The sequence below is a fragment of the Corythoichthys intestinalis genome, chromosome 16, assembly GCF_030265065.1.
Source record: "Corythoichthys intestinalis isolate RoL2023-P3 chromosome 16, ASM3026506v1, whole genome shotgun sequence".
NCBI lineage: Eukaryota > Metazoa > Chordata > Actinopteri > Syngnathiformes > Syngnathidae > Corythoichthys > Corythoichthys intestinalis.
Window position 1 is genome coordinate 34,446,414 of NC_080410.1, and position 14,048 is coordinate 34,460,461.

Here is a 14,048-nt window from a genome sequence, read left to right on the forward strand (position 1 = left end):
GTCACCTCTTCTGGTTGTGCAGCGTTTCCTGCCACACTCGTTCCTTCCCACAGACTTCCCACCGAGGTGCCTTGATACGGCACTCTGGGAACAGCCTATTTCACTCAGAAATTTCTTAGCCTCTTGCTTGAGGATGTCAATGATGGCATTCTGGACAGCAGTCAGGTCGGCAGCCTTGCCCATAATTGCGGTTTTGAGTAATGAACCAGGCTGAGAGTTTTTAAAAGCCTCAAGAAATGCAGGGGTTTTGAGTTAATTCGTTGATTCAGATGATTAGGCTAGTATCTTCTTTAGAGTACCTTTTCATATGCTAACTTTTTGAGATAGGGATTTTTGTTTTTTCTTGACTTTTTGCCAAAATCATCAATATTAAAACAATAAAAGGCTTGAACTACTTCAGTTGTGTGTAATCAATCTAAAGTATATGAAAGTCTAATGTTTATCAGTACCTTACAGAAAATAATTAACTTTATCACAATATGCTATTTTTTTTTAGAAGGACTAGTAGTCTTAACCTCTCTGGAGTCACTAAATAAATTATTAGGGGAAAACGGCACTCCAAAAAATAATTTAAAAAAAAATTAATAACAATTAAGCATTTAAATTACATGAATTTTTTTTTTTCAATATTTTTTTTTTTTTTTTTTAAGAAAGATCAGTGAAACATTTGCCCATCTGTATTATCACTTTTAGGGCATTCTATCTTTTTTCCTCAGTCAACATTTGAATTTTGATCAGCACGTAACAACCAAATTATTAAATAAGCTCAACTTGACATGCCCTTGGAATACAAACGGCAAAATCTCTCATGCAATAGCCTGTGGATGCTGACTGTGCACTTTATCCCCATGCGTCACTGTGTACAATCCTCTCTTGCTATTAATAGCAAGTAAGCTATCAACAGTTAACTTGTCTCACACAGAGAGACAACAGAAGCAAATATTAAATACAATAACAGACATTCATTAGTAGACGTACCAATCGTATGTTGTTTAGTTAGATAATACTCTATTATCTATATATAAAGTTGCATGATTGGATTGCTGTTTTTTCCTCAAGTTTTCAGTGTTGATTAGGAACTGGAGTATATTTGAAAAAGCTTTAAAAGATGTTTTTATTGGCTGTAATTAAACTATCTGATGGCATAATGCGGTGTATGTGGTGTATTATTGGCAAAGATGCTTAAGAATTTATGACTAACTGTATGGGGCAAGACAGATGATACAAAGTGTCACGTGACACAATTGATCATAGAATGAGTGACTCGGCGATTTATCGCTCCAGACTCCAGGAAAAGACGTGGTTACTCCGTGACGACCCAAGACTGCAGAGTATGAGCAACGAGCACCCACGCGCACATCTCACCTCCTCGTCCATTTGTTCCCACAGAAGGACGGCTGCGGAGTCTGTGTACGCAGCGTTGTTTAGGGCCATATATTAAATTCCAATCATTAAGGGAAACTGCCAGCGTTCTCAGCTTCATGGGCGAAGCAGACAAGAATACATTCGACCGAAATCCACGCAGTGAAAACGAAGCGAAGGTAGAAAACGACGCGTCTGTGGAGATAGAACGTCAAAGGAGATACACTGAGCTGTTCGAGCAATTGGATTTGAATAGAGATGGTAGAGTTGACATTAGTGAGCTGCGAATTGGACTGGCTGCTCGGGGTTTGCACCAGGGAGAGGCTGAAGAGGTGAGAGCGTGACAGCTGGAAAATGTTCTTATTTAGACACAGTGCTACGAGTGCTAGTGTTGGGTATTTTTTCTAGTACTGTGTTATATAATGTGATCGCCAGCTTGTTATGTTTTGTTCATATTGGCTATTCAGCGGTTAATACGCCGTTGTAAAGTAATTGTAGAACTCTTAAAGCATAAGAAAGGTGTAAGGTATTTTTTCAGTGCATTTTAATTCAATTCAGTGCAGAATCATCCCATTCATTTGGGATTGAACCCTTACTGAGACATGTCAGAACAGAGGGCACTGGAGTCATAGCAAATTTTTGCTGTATTAATGTATATGTAATAATAAAACCACAGCACAATGATTCTGTCATGATTAATTCATTTCTTGGAATAAACCAATGGGATACCCCAAGGGTGTAGGTTTGGGCTCAACACTGGTAGGGACGATATAACAGCATAACATGCATGTACACTTTTTGCTGGGGATGGGACATTAATAAAACCAAACAGATTGGGTGAATGGGGGTCAGGGCTACATTTCTCATGAATATGAACCTAATTAATTGATAGGCTAACTGATCATTGCAAAATAAATCTGTATTGAGTTACACCGGTGCTTCTCAATTATTTTCTGTTATGCCCCTCATAGGAAGACACTATGCGCTCTTGTGCTGGTCCTCATGGGAAACGCTTTTGTCCACCAGCGTCGCTAAAATCGACCAAAACTGAAAAGTTACCAAGTGTTGCTTTAAAACCACATAAACAAAATAAAAATGAAAATTGGGTAGAAGGGGGTAACCCTTGATTCACTACATTTCTCACAGTTTAATTAACGTTAACAACAGAAAACAAATACAAAAGTGCAGGACACTTCTCTCTAAGCAGCTTCCTACTCGAGTTTTGCAGGTTAGCCAATTTACACAGTTTAATGTTATGCAAACTCTGATGCAGACTGTAGCAATATTTAGTAGCAACATTAGTGGTGTGTTCCCCACCTCCATAACATTGATGTCTTCTTACATTACTTACAGTGGCTCCTGCTGTTGGCTGAAAAAAAACTTGCAATATCCCTCCTCTTTAACGGGGGCGAAGGAGGCAGCATGTTGGCGACATGTTGTATTTTCGTCGGGTCAGTGCATGTGTGTGTGGGGGGGGGGGTCAAGTCACTAGCCAATCAAACGTGAGTTTGAGGGGAGGGAAATGGACTAGCGAGTTCAGTAAGTGAAAAGGGAGTAAATATAATATATATATATATATATATATATATATATATATATATATATCTTAATATAATGAAAATAAGTCACTCAATAATGGTAGGGTCAATTGTAACCTTACAACATATGGGAAGGCAATCTAAATTACCTATATAGCTGAACTCATTATAAAAAGCAAATAAGGTTGCTTAAAAGTTGGTGGGCACAATATAAGCATCCTGAAAAGTTGGTAGTGTTATGTCCCTACCGTCCCTATGCAAACCATCCCTATGCCCTTGAGGTGCCCTCAGGGCGCTATACGCCTTCAGAGAAGGATTTAAACTTTTTTGTTGTTGTTGTTCAAGTCCATAAAGTGAATTTTGTTCCCTTCACTCAATCCATATCAACCCACCGGCCGCATTAGTGAAAACTACAATAATATTTTTTTTAAAATTTTGATTACTTAAAAAGGCTACTAATGACAATTGGTTTGGATGTTTAAATGTCTGGGAAGAATTTCAGGGAAAATGGGTTAAGTCATGTCATGAGTTCATGTCTTTCAGCATACATAATTAATAGTGATGTCAAAGTAATAGAAAGGTTTTCCATCTTCCTTCCCCGTCTGCTCCTAATTAGCAGAGACATTGAGTGTTCCACCAGGTAAGATGAACTATTATGGAAAGACAGTGTCTTTCTTTCTATCTTACCTGTTGAACTCTTCACCTTGTGTCTATTGTCACTTTTTGTGTTGTCTGTATATGCTCACCACACCCAGAGTACACAAGCTCTTTGTGTATAGGAATAAAAAAAAATATTCTCATCTTTCCAACCTTAATTTCTGATTTTGAGTGTGTGCTATCTGTACCCACAGATAGTCCTGGAGAGTGACATCAATCGTGATGGTTTGCTGGACTTCCAAGAGTTCTCCCAGTACCTGCAGGCTCATGAGAAGAGGCTATGGCTCATGTTCCACAAACTGGATCGGAATAATGATGGTATTGACCTTTGAAATGCTAAGGCACACACACAATCATGCTTTTGCTTGCTAGCTGTCTAAATAAAGCACTTACTAAAATTAACTTGCTGTTAGTAAACAGATTGCTGGATCAAGTTGACCGGGCTTAATATCTTCGTGATTGATGTATAAGTCTGTAAGATAGATGCGTTTTTTTTTTGTTTTTTTTTTCAGAAAGTATTTACATTTTAACCCTTACAGAGTCAGTTGATAGATAGATAGATAGATAGATAGATAGATAGATAGATAGATAGATAGATAGATAGATAGATAGATAGATAGATAGATAGATAGATAGATAGATAGATAGATAGATAGAGAGAGAGAGAGAGAGAGAGAGAGAGAGAGATAGATAGATAGATATAGTTAAAAAAAACGACAAAAAAATTATTCACCCCCAAATTTTAAACTTTTAAACAAATTACAAATTAATTATTAAAATAGTGTCTGTAAATAGGTCACATATATATCTACCTCATAACTATCGCTTAATTGTATTTTTTTTTGTGTGTTTTTTTTGTTACTGTAGCATTTCCCCGATATTTTAGATGATTAGTACCCGATCTAAACAAAGAAAAATTAGAAAAACAAAATGTTTAAAACGGTAAATATTTGAAAAAGAAAATTTTGACCACTCCTTGTTGTCTGTGATTTCTGAATTGCGACCCTTGTTATATTACCGTGTTTCACCCATAAAATCCCCCAAAAGTCTGGCTGTAGCCATTTATAGCTGTGTCTTGACACTCGGTGAGACATGCTAAACTGAGTTTTTGGATCGAAACAAGGTAAGTACGCGATAACATCTCGTTAAAATCATGGTGTCTTTAATTATGCTCTCTCATGCTCTCACCTCGTGGGTTTAGGGGTTTGAATCTTCTTTTTCTTTTTTTTAAAATGCCCTCCTGTTCAAAATTTTTCTTCCCCCAGAAAATTGAGATTTTAAGCTTTCCAATGATGTATCACACATGCATATAGGATACTTTTGAAATTTGGCCAAATTGGGGGTCTCGAAGCGGAACTTCAAGTCACCTGAGTGTTTTTGCCATATATACAGTATATGGTCCCATGGGCCTCAATTGGCCACTAGGCTGCAAGTCTGAGACCCCTGTCCTATATAATTGTAATAAAATCATTGAAGAAAAACAAATCATAATGCAAGATTGAAAGGGTTGAATTACAATTTGGATTTAAAAGTATTCATTAGAAAAGTCAAATGTTAATACACTACTATATAACCTTTTGAAGTCGACCTTTTTATAAAAGATGTAAATAATTTATTGCAATGACAAAACACAGTTTACAAACAGGCTGGCGTATTTTGTTTCAGGGAAAATTGATCTTGGTGAGATCCAGGACTTGCTGCACAAACTTGGAGTTGAGGTTACCAAAGAGCAGGCCTCCCGAATACTGCAAAGGTAAAATGAACATTTTTAACAAACCAATTATATGCTTCATTTTTATCCATTTCAGTGGCACACACAGTATATGCCAGATGATATACTGCATTTTCTGGACTATAAATCTGACTTTTTTTCATATTTTATAAATGTTTTTCGCCCCAATTAATTTGTTCATTCTATTTAATATTTTATATAGTCCCATGGGTCTTAATTGGCCACTATTTTCTGGACTATAAGGCTACGTTCATACTACAGGTCTTAATGCACGAATCCGATTTTTTCGTGTTTTTCCGACTCGAGTGAGGCATTAACTTGACGGTCTGAACGTGACAAGTCGCATAGAACGGGACCATTTCAAATCCGATCTGGGTCACTTTCGTATGTGGTCTAAATCCGATCTGGGCCACATTTTTCCAGACTGTCGCGGCGGTCTGTACTGTCCAGTCCCGCAAATCGGATTTAATGCAGCAATTACGTCATCAAATAGCGAGAGAGTCGTTACCATAGCGATGCACCTGTGCGTTATTAGCGCCTAGCTTGCAGTGAACACGGCTTTTGAGGAAGAGCTGAGCTTGACAACAGTCATAAAAAATAAAAATGGGTTGAGGATAAGCCTGAGAATGCGCAGTTTCCTCTCTGTTCCAAGTGAGCAATATTTCAACATTGCCTCCACGGCCGAGAGTCGGGACAAACTGCCCGTATGTGTGTGTGACGTGCACGGACAGTGCGTGCATGCTATCGATCCATATAAACTTTGAATATTTGCCTAAACGGGGATTATTTATGTCTGTTATTTGTGTCCACCTTTTGAAAAGCAAAATATGATATCCCTGGAATGACGGATGACGTCTGTCATTTGTTTTGATGCTTCTGCGCATGCGGGTCTTCTTGCTTAACGCGTGTCCGACTGCGAATTAGTGCGCATGCGTAATACTTGAACGGTCTCAATGGATAAAGGCAGTCTGAACGGGCACGCCAAAAAAACGGATATGACAAAAAATCGGATTCGTGCATTAAGACCTGTAGTATGAACGTAGCCTATGTCACGGTAACTATTTCGGTAATTGTTCTCCATTTAATTGTGATTTCTGCAATGTGTAATGGTTATTATTTATCTCTGATAAAATAACATTCCCCCAAAGGATGCAACTTATCATCCAGTGCCATTCATACATTTTTTCCTCTTTGTGGATTTTTTGGGTGGTGCGACATATACTCAACTGCAGCTTATAGTCTGATAAATGTAGCAATTAGATATAAAAGAACACAACATTATCAATCTGTATTACCATGACCAATCATCAAAGAAGTTTGTCAATTTCCCAGCATGGACAAGGATGGCACTATGACCATTAACTGGAAAGAGTGGCGGGATCACTTCTTGTTCAATCCTTTCCACAACGTGGAGGAGATTGTCCACTTCTGGAAGCACTCCCATGTGAGTAATCAAATTCCCATGATTGTGTTAAATAGTTCATGTCAATAATGCCTGCACCACTTACAAGTTTACTTTTTGGCTATGTTGAGTAGTTGTGCAACCCCCCCACCCATTCCCACATTTACAACTACTCTTACTATATACTGAATATTTGTATAACCTGTAATTTTTTCGCAACAGTAGCTTAGTAAACATTGCATTCAAATTCAGGAAACTCTTGAGATTTATTTCAATGAAGGCAGACAGATTTGTGGGTATTTCAGTTTACAGCATATACAGTACCTGTGTCAAAGACCTTGAAGAACCTCCTTGAGTAAATATGAGGTGTAGACTTTGGCCGTGAAGCCTTAATCATTTCATTTACTGAGTTGAACATTGCAGAGCCGTTAACAACCGGAGAAGGACACGTCATAAGCAGGGTTACCTACAAAGATGATGCTTATAGTCTGAACCACACATCTTGCATCACAATCTGGCCCCGCTATTTCTACTAGACTTCTAATAGGTGGAACATGTCACCCCATGAGGCACATCTAGGCTACAAAAATTGCAGTATGTGTGTTTTTTTGATCTAATACAAGTTCAAGAAAATTTTTATATTGATATCTTTAAACTACCCATTCATTTCTGCAGTTTTTGGGGATGTTACTGAGCTACAGTATATACTTCTGCGGATTTTTTTTTATTAGAATAGTGATGGCAATTGATTAGACATCTGTAGACGGAAAATATACCAAATTCCATCTTTTTTTCCAGGCAATTACCTCTGTATTTTGTACACAAATTTACACATTTTCCCCCTACAATCAGTTTGAAACATATACGGTACAGTATATGAATGAGTATCTACATACCGCACCATCTACTTTGTGTATCTACTGTACATTTACTTAAGCATTCATGCAAATTTAGCACAGTGTATTACAATTATTTATGAAATTCACTAATCTCAAAACTATTGGAAGATGTTTGACATTGGGGAACATTTGACGGTGCCAGATGAGTTCTCAGAAAAGGAAAGACGATCCGGTCTGGTATGGAGGCAGTTGGTTGCTGGAGCAATGGCAGGTGCTGTGTCCAGAACAGGAACTGCTCCTCTGGATCGCTTGAAAGTTTTCCTGCAGGTGAGACCTTTTAACTGCACTTTTAGCAACTGGAAATAAATATTTTTGGGAGGTTTAAAATGGAAAATTGTTAGTGTGAAATATTAAATGTGTAAATTAGGCACAGCTCATTCGTAACACGCGAGATTTTTATGATACTATTATAGTTTTTTTTAAACCGTAAATAATTTTAGAAATACTGAATTTGTGCTGAATCAATGAATGAATGTCACGTTTCAATAAAACATTTCTTTAGGTCATCCTTTTTCCTCATTTCCCATATATATTTCATTATCACCATTTTGCTTAGACCCATTTCAAACTGAAAAGGTAAGATACAATACCAGCTGCCTGCTTCTTCCCTATATACAGTTTTACAGGTTTTTGGGTTTGGGTTTCGGCCTATACATTGTATGTATATATTTAATAGAAACAACAGTCATGTACCTTTACTCTCTTTTAAATGAGTGCAGTTATAATGTTATCTTCATCATGTAATCAAGAGAGAGTAAAAAGAGCATTCACAAGCAAATTAGTGCCACGTTCAGGAAGGAATCTCAAATTTAGTACAGGATATAAAAAGACTGTTGGCCTGGTTTGTCTTTGTGTCTCAAGGTACATGGTTCCATGTCTCATGGAAAAAATCTGTGGTCGGGGCTAAGAGGGATGATCCAGGAGGGGGGTGTCTCCTCACTCTGGAGGGGGAATGGCATCAATGTCCTCAAGATTGCCCCAGAATCTGCGATCAAATTTATGGCCTATGAACAGGTCAGTTCAATAAACCGACAGTCAACAGGTCTTCCAGTCTGTCATTTTCTAATGACTCCGAATAATGTAGCATTTTTCAGACATCAACTCTTATTTAAAAAAAGATTTTGAAGCAAAATAACATTTTGCCTCAATTACAGCCTTGCATATGTACGCTTTGTTATTTTGTTTTTTTAGATCAAGCGGCTGATCCGTGGCAGCAGAGAAGGAGGAAGCTTAAGAGTACAAGAAAGATTCCTTGCTGGTTCTTTGGCAGGAGCTACAGCCCAGACTATCATCTACCCCATGGAGGTCAAAATATTTAAGTGTTGATGTATTTATGTGCTCAGTAATTAAAGATTCAAGTCAAAGTGATGCCTTAAAAATATTTATTAATTTGCCCATGGTATATGCCCATGAATAACTTCTTTGTAGGAAATCCAGTGACACTTTTCATCTTATGGTGCTTAGTTTACATACTATTTTCGTTTCCACTTCGCAACTGTATTCTTCAAATGTGTGCTCTTTTTGCTAGGTGCTTAAAACGCGTCTCACATTGAGGACGACGGGACAGTACTCAGGTATGGCTGACTGCGCCAGACAGATCCTGAAAAGGGAGGGAGTCCGGGCGTTCTACAGGGGCTACTTGCCGAATACAATTGGCATTATACCCTACGCTGGTATCGACTTAGCTGTTTATGAGGTTAGTACCTATGAAGCTTCAAAAGTCAACTTACAGCATGTCTTAGAGAAGCTGGAACCTCCAAAGTCATTTTTTTTCTGTTCTGTTCAGCCACTCATATCAGTGAGAAGTTAATGACCATAAGAACCAAAACCTGATACTGGATCGCTAAACTGACAATAAGTCAAAGTCATGAAAAAGTAAAGGTTAAAAAGGAAGTAAGGCAAGGCAAATGTATTTGTATAGCACAATTTAACACAAGGAACAGTAATTCAAAGTGCTTTACACCACATGAAAATCAGCAGGAGACAACTAAGAAAGAGAGAAAAAAAAACAAACAAAAAAACAATACATAAAAGCCACATAAAATCAGAAAGACGATAAAAAACCAAAACAATTAAACTGATATGTTCATTCGCCCCTCCCGGTCAAAATGGATTGGACGTCTAGCACTGACAATGGCACTGAAAAATGAGCATTTACGGCCTATCCTCCCACTTTACATGAATTGGACGTCTAGCACCATCAATGGCAAATGTTCTTTAAAGTGTTACATGGGGCCGTAACGACAATGTAGTTGTGTTTTTATCCATTTTAATTTTTAATAATTTAGTTTTTATTAACATTGTATTAGTTTATAAAGTATTTGTACTTCTAAAACAATACAATCGTTTTTATAACAAAAAAATAGTCATGTATGTATAATGACAGGTCATAAGTGTCATCATTTGAACAGCTGTCCACTGTAGTGACCACTGTCCCTGAGAGTATTAATGTTGCAATACTGGTATAAGAACAGTAGGTTTGAATGCACATTTGTCAACCTCCAATTATTTTAGTTATCTAAACCTTGCTATTTGTTATACTTTCAGACTCTTAAGAACGCCTGGCTTCAGAGGTACTGTCTAAACTCTGCAGATCCAGGTGTCTTGGTTCTCTTAGGCTGTGGCACTGTGTCTAGTACCTGTGGGCAGCTGGCGTCTTATCCACTGGCTCTCATTCGAACAAGGATGCAGGCGCAAGGTGAGATGTGCATTAAATTCTAACTAACAAAATTAGTCTACAAGTCATGTGAGACTGTGACGGCTGTCTTTGAATCTTTTTTTTTTCTTCTTTTTTTAGCTAGCACAGAGTATAACCCTAAACTAACCATGGTGGGGCAGTTTAGATACATCTTATCCAATGAAGGTGTCTCTGGTCTGTATCGTGGCATCGCACCCAACTTTCTCAAAGTCATTCCTGCTGTTAGCATTTCCTATGTGGTGTATGAGCACATGAAGAAATTCCTTGGAGTGGGATACTAGACGAAGACGAGCGAGGATGCCCAAAAAAATAGGATCAAGAAAATGTAATTAGGTTATGAGACATAGGAGGTGAGAGTCTAAGGCTGGAAATGTGGCTGGAGTATGGACTCTCATTGAAACAAAATAACTGAATATGACTATGGACTTTCTGTTTTCAACTTTATAATTAAAATTAAGTCAACCACAGGTTAAATGTTTGCCATGACTGCTTATGGCTATCTAATAACAAATAAAATCAGCATAGTGAGAAGGTCTGAAGAATGTACAAAAAATGTTGGTTTTTAGATGGTGTTCAATCTTATTTCAGTGTCATTTTTTTCTGTTTTTAGAGCTTTAATGATGAAGCGGTGCAAGTTTTATGTTTCTTCAATCATATACAGTATGTCAGTCATATGCTTTTCTCAGCTGCTCCAATGTTCTCAGCTCTTGTCATCCGATGTGACACATCTTTTGCATTACTATTATTATTTTATTATTTCATAGCAGCCTACTTGAAATGATGAATGCCTGTCTCCAATGGAGCCTTTCGTGCATGACTAGTAACGCATGAATGCATGTTGTGATGGTGGAGTCGGGGGTTACTTAGTCTATATATTTTGAACACAGAAATAGTTTGTGTGTATTTATAAAAGCTTATTTATTAAGTGAAAAATACTGTAAAGTAGGATCTCAAAATTTGACCAAAACTCAAATGTTCAAATGCTTGTAAAGTAATTTAATATCTTTAAAATAAAATTAAGCTACTTATCCATTAATGAGGCTTGACAAACATGAGGAGAAAGGACGGTGCTTGCAGAGCAATACTGTCATTCAAAGCTGGCTAGGCTGTGTTCAGACTGTAGGCAGATCTTATTCTGATCAGATTCCTCCTCAAATCTGATTTCTAGGTCTGACTGTTCAAACTATTTTTAGCAAGTGTCCAAATCAGATCTGGGCCACATTACTGACACATCTTACAAGTTGCTGTGACAACGAAGGCTTCATACAGCATAGAGTATTGTCATGGACAGTCAAAACCCATGTGAGCTGTTCAGACTGAGAAGCATCTTGTCCATATCTGATTTGATACTACCTCCTGTATGTGGTGTTAATCTGTCTAGCTAAAATCTTGATTTACGTGCTTTGTGACTGTTTAGACTACAAAAGAGCCACCCAGTTTCAATCTGCATGGGTTTAAAATTAGATTTTGGCTGCCAGTTTGAACAATGCCTTCGAGTGTCTAACTTTTGAGATTCAACTCTATAACATAGTTTTGATAACGTCAATCTGGACTGAACACGCATGTGCACTTTAAATGCTTTTTGATGGAAATTTGGTTATACCGTCTCCTATAACCGAGGTAATTTCCATCAATACAGCTACAACAACATAGAAATGTATTTTCATAAATGATTTGGAAGCGCCTAGATATGATTCTTGCATATATATTTTGAATTTGAGAGCCAATGTGTACCTCATATACATTTGGTTCACTCCAAAAACAATCTTAACGCACAAAGATAACATCCTGATTTGCACACTGTAAATGTAATAAACATTGTTCAATAACATGGACTGTATTTATTTGTTATTGATATCAATAGCTCTTATGTTGTACATCCAAAGAGTTGAGTAGGGTCTGTCTGCAGTTTGCAGGTTCAATACACAGAAATTACATACTTAGTGCATAAATACTACAAAGTATTGGCATTGTATCTTTACCTGCAAAGACAATATAATTTATCATGTCATATTTGAATTAATGAATGCCCCATATTTACTGTATGAATTAATGTGAAAATGTTTAAACAATTTTTAAATGTGTTTAGAACGAACAGATACATATAATGTAACATATAAAAGAGTATTTACATATATTATAAATAAATAAATAAATAAATAAATAAATTACAGATTAGATAGATAGATAGATAGATAGATAGATAGATAGATAGATAGATAGATAGATAGATAGATAGATAGATAGATAGATAGATAGATAGATAGATAGATAGATAGATAGATAGATAGATAGATAGATAGATAGATAGATAGATAGATAGATAGATAGATAGATAGATTGATTGATTGATTGATTGATTGATTGATTGAGCGGACGGATGGACGGACAGATGGATGGTAAAATATGCCTTTTTTTTCTCTCTCTCTCTTTAAATTTTGATATAGATTCAATATATAGTGCGAAGTTTCTTTTCCTGTCAAGGGCGTAGGTTTGGTCTTTACATTGGTAGGGACAATATGGCATAACCTGCATGCACACTTTTTGCTGGGGACTGAACAAATTAATGATCAATGCAAAATAAATGTTAATGACTTATACTTTTATGTGTATTGGTTAACCCACACTGTTTAATTCAAACCTTTGATTTAAAAAAAATATTAAAGAAACATTTTGAAAACTTCGAGAAAAAATGTCCGTATTTTATGAGCAAAATTAATTTGCATTATTGGAACATAAATTATATTATTGCTAGTTGAAAACTTTACCCAATATTACCATACACAATAAATACAAGCTTGTTTATCATCTTTTAACTACCCAGGAATGCAAAAAAATAAACATTTGTCTTAAGACCACTCAACATTGTCTAAGTAAAGAAATTAAATGTAACTGAAAAAACTTCTTTGTCAGGGAATAACAAAAAATCAAATAAAAATATAGCGTCCGTCAGTTAAAACACTACTACTTTTGTCCCCAAGCACAGCCAAACTCAACAAAAAATGAGAGCTCTTGTGGACTGCTTTAAGACCACATAAATAAAAATAAAATAAAAAGTAAAATTGGGTAGAAGTGGGTAAAACTCATTACATTTACATTTCTCACAGTTTAATTAAAGTTGACAGTAGAAAACACATAAGGAGGACACTTGTTTCTAACCAGCTACCTACTGAAGTTTTGTAGGTTAACAGGTTCACACAGTTTCATGTTATGCTAACTCTGATGCAGGTCAGACTTTCAGTAGCAAAATTAGTGGTGTGTTCCCTACTTCTACAACATTGACGTCTTTTTGCATTTCGTATAGTGGCTGCTGCTGGCTGAAAAAAAACTTCTAATATCCCTAATATCTAATGTGTGTGTGTGGGTGGTTGGGGGGCTGGGGGTGTGATCAAGTCATCAGCCAATCAAATGTGCATTTAGGAGGGGAAAAAATGGACCGGCGCATTCAGCAAGTGAAAAGAGGTACCTGTAAATCTGAACATAATGAGAATAATTCCCTTAATAATGGTGGGGTCAATTACAACATTTAAAACATATAAGACAATCTAAATGACCTACAGTATATAACTGAAGTCATTATAAAACGCAAATAAGGTTGCCGAAAAGTTGGTAATGTTTTGTCCCTACCGCCCCTAACCAAACCTACGCCTTTGGTTCCTGTGTTTTATGTCATTTTTCTGTTTGTTTGTGTGCTATGGACACCCTGTGTGACTCCTGAATAAAGATCATATATATAAAATAAGTTTTTGTTTCGGAGAAT

General features: G+C 36.7%; 1 protein-coding gene across 3 annotated transcripts; it reads left to right on the forward strand.

The window, feature by feature from the left end:
• The first annotated feature begins 1,264 nt into the window (after window positions 1-1,264).
• slc25a23b (solute carrier family 25 member 23b) lies at window positions 1,265-14,034 on the forward strand. 3 transcript variants are annotated; one of them, XM_057817927.1, is made up of 10 exons: window positions 1,265-1,331; window positions 3,752-3,875; window positions 5,223-5,310; window positions 6,622-6,733; window positions 7,699-7,857; window positions 8,452-8,604; window positions 8,782-8,895; window positions 9,119-9,286; window positions 10,138-10,288; window positions 10,388-14,033. In XM_057817927.1, the coding sequence occupies exons 2-10, from the start codon at window positions 3,845-3,847 to the stop codon at window positions 10,567-10,569; spliced, it is 1,158 nt and encodes a 385-aa protein (XP_057673910.1). In that variant the 5' UTR covers window positions 1,265-1,331; window positions 3,752-3,844; the 3' UTR covers window positions 10,570-14,033. The 3 variants fall into 3 exon arrangements, with proteins under 3 accessions (XP_057673910.1, XP_057673908.1, XP_057673911.1); XM_057817925.1 differs by having other exon boundaries at window positions 1,282-1,694; window positions 10,388-14,030; XM_057817928.1 differs by lacking the exons at window positions 1,265-1,331; window positions 3,752-3,875; window positions 5,223-5,310 and having other exon boundaries at window positions 6,644-6,733; window positions 7,733-7,857; window positions 10,388-14,034.
• The last annotated feature ends 14 nt before the right edge of the window (window positions 14,035-14,048 follow it).

Bases quoted from the DNA above. Each gene is read 5' to 3' on its own strand.
- slc25a23b (XM_057817925.1), top strand. From the start codon at position 1,482: ATGGGCGAAGCAGACAAGAATACATTCGACCGAAATCCACGCAGTGAA. The intron at 6,734-7,698 runs GTGAGTAATCAA...AACTATTGGAAG, and splicing joins ACTTCTGGAAGCACTCCCAT to ATGTTTGACATTGGGGAACA. The intron at 9,287-10,137 runs GTTAGTACCTAT...TTATACTTTCAG, and splicing joins TCGACTTAGCTGTTTATGAG to ACTCTTAAGAACGCCTGGCT.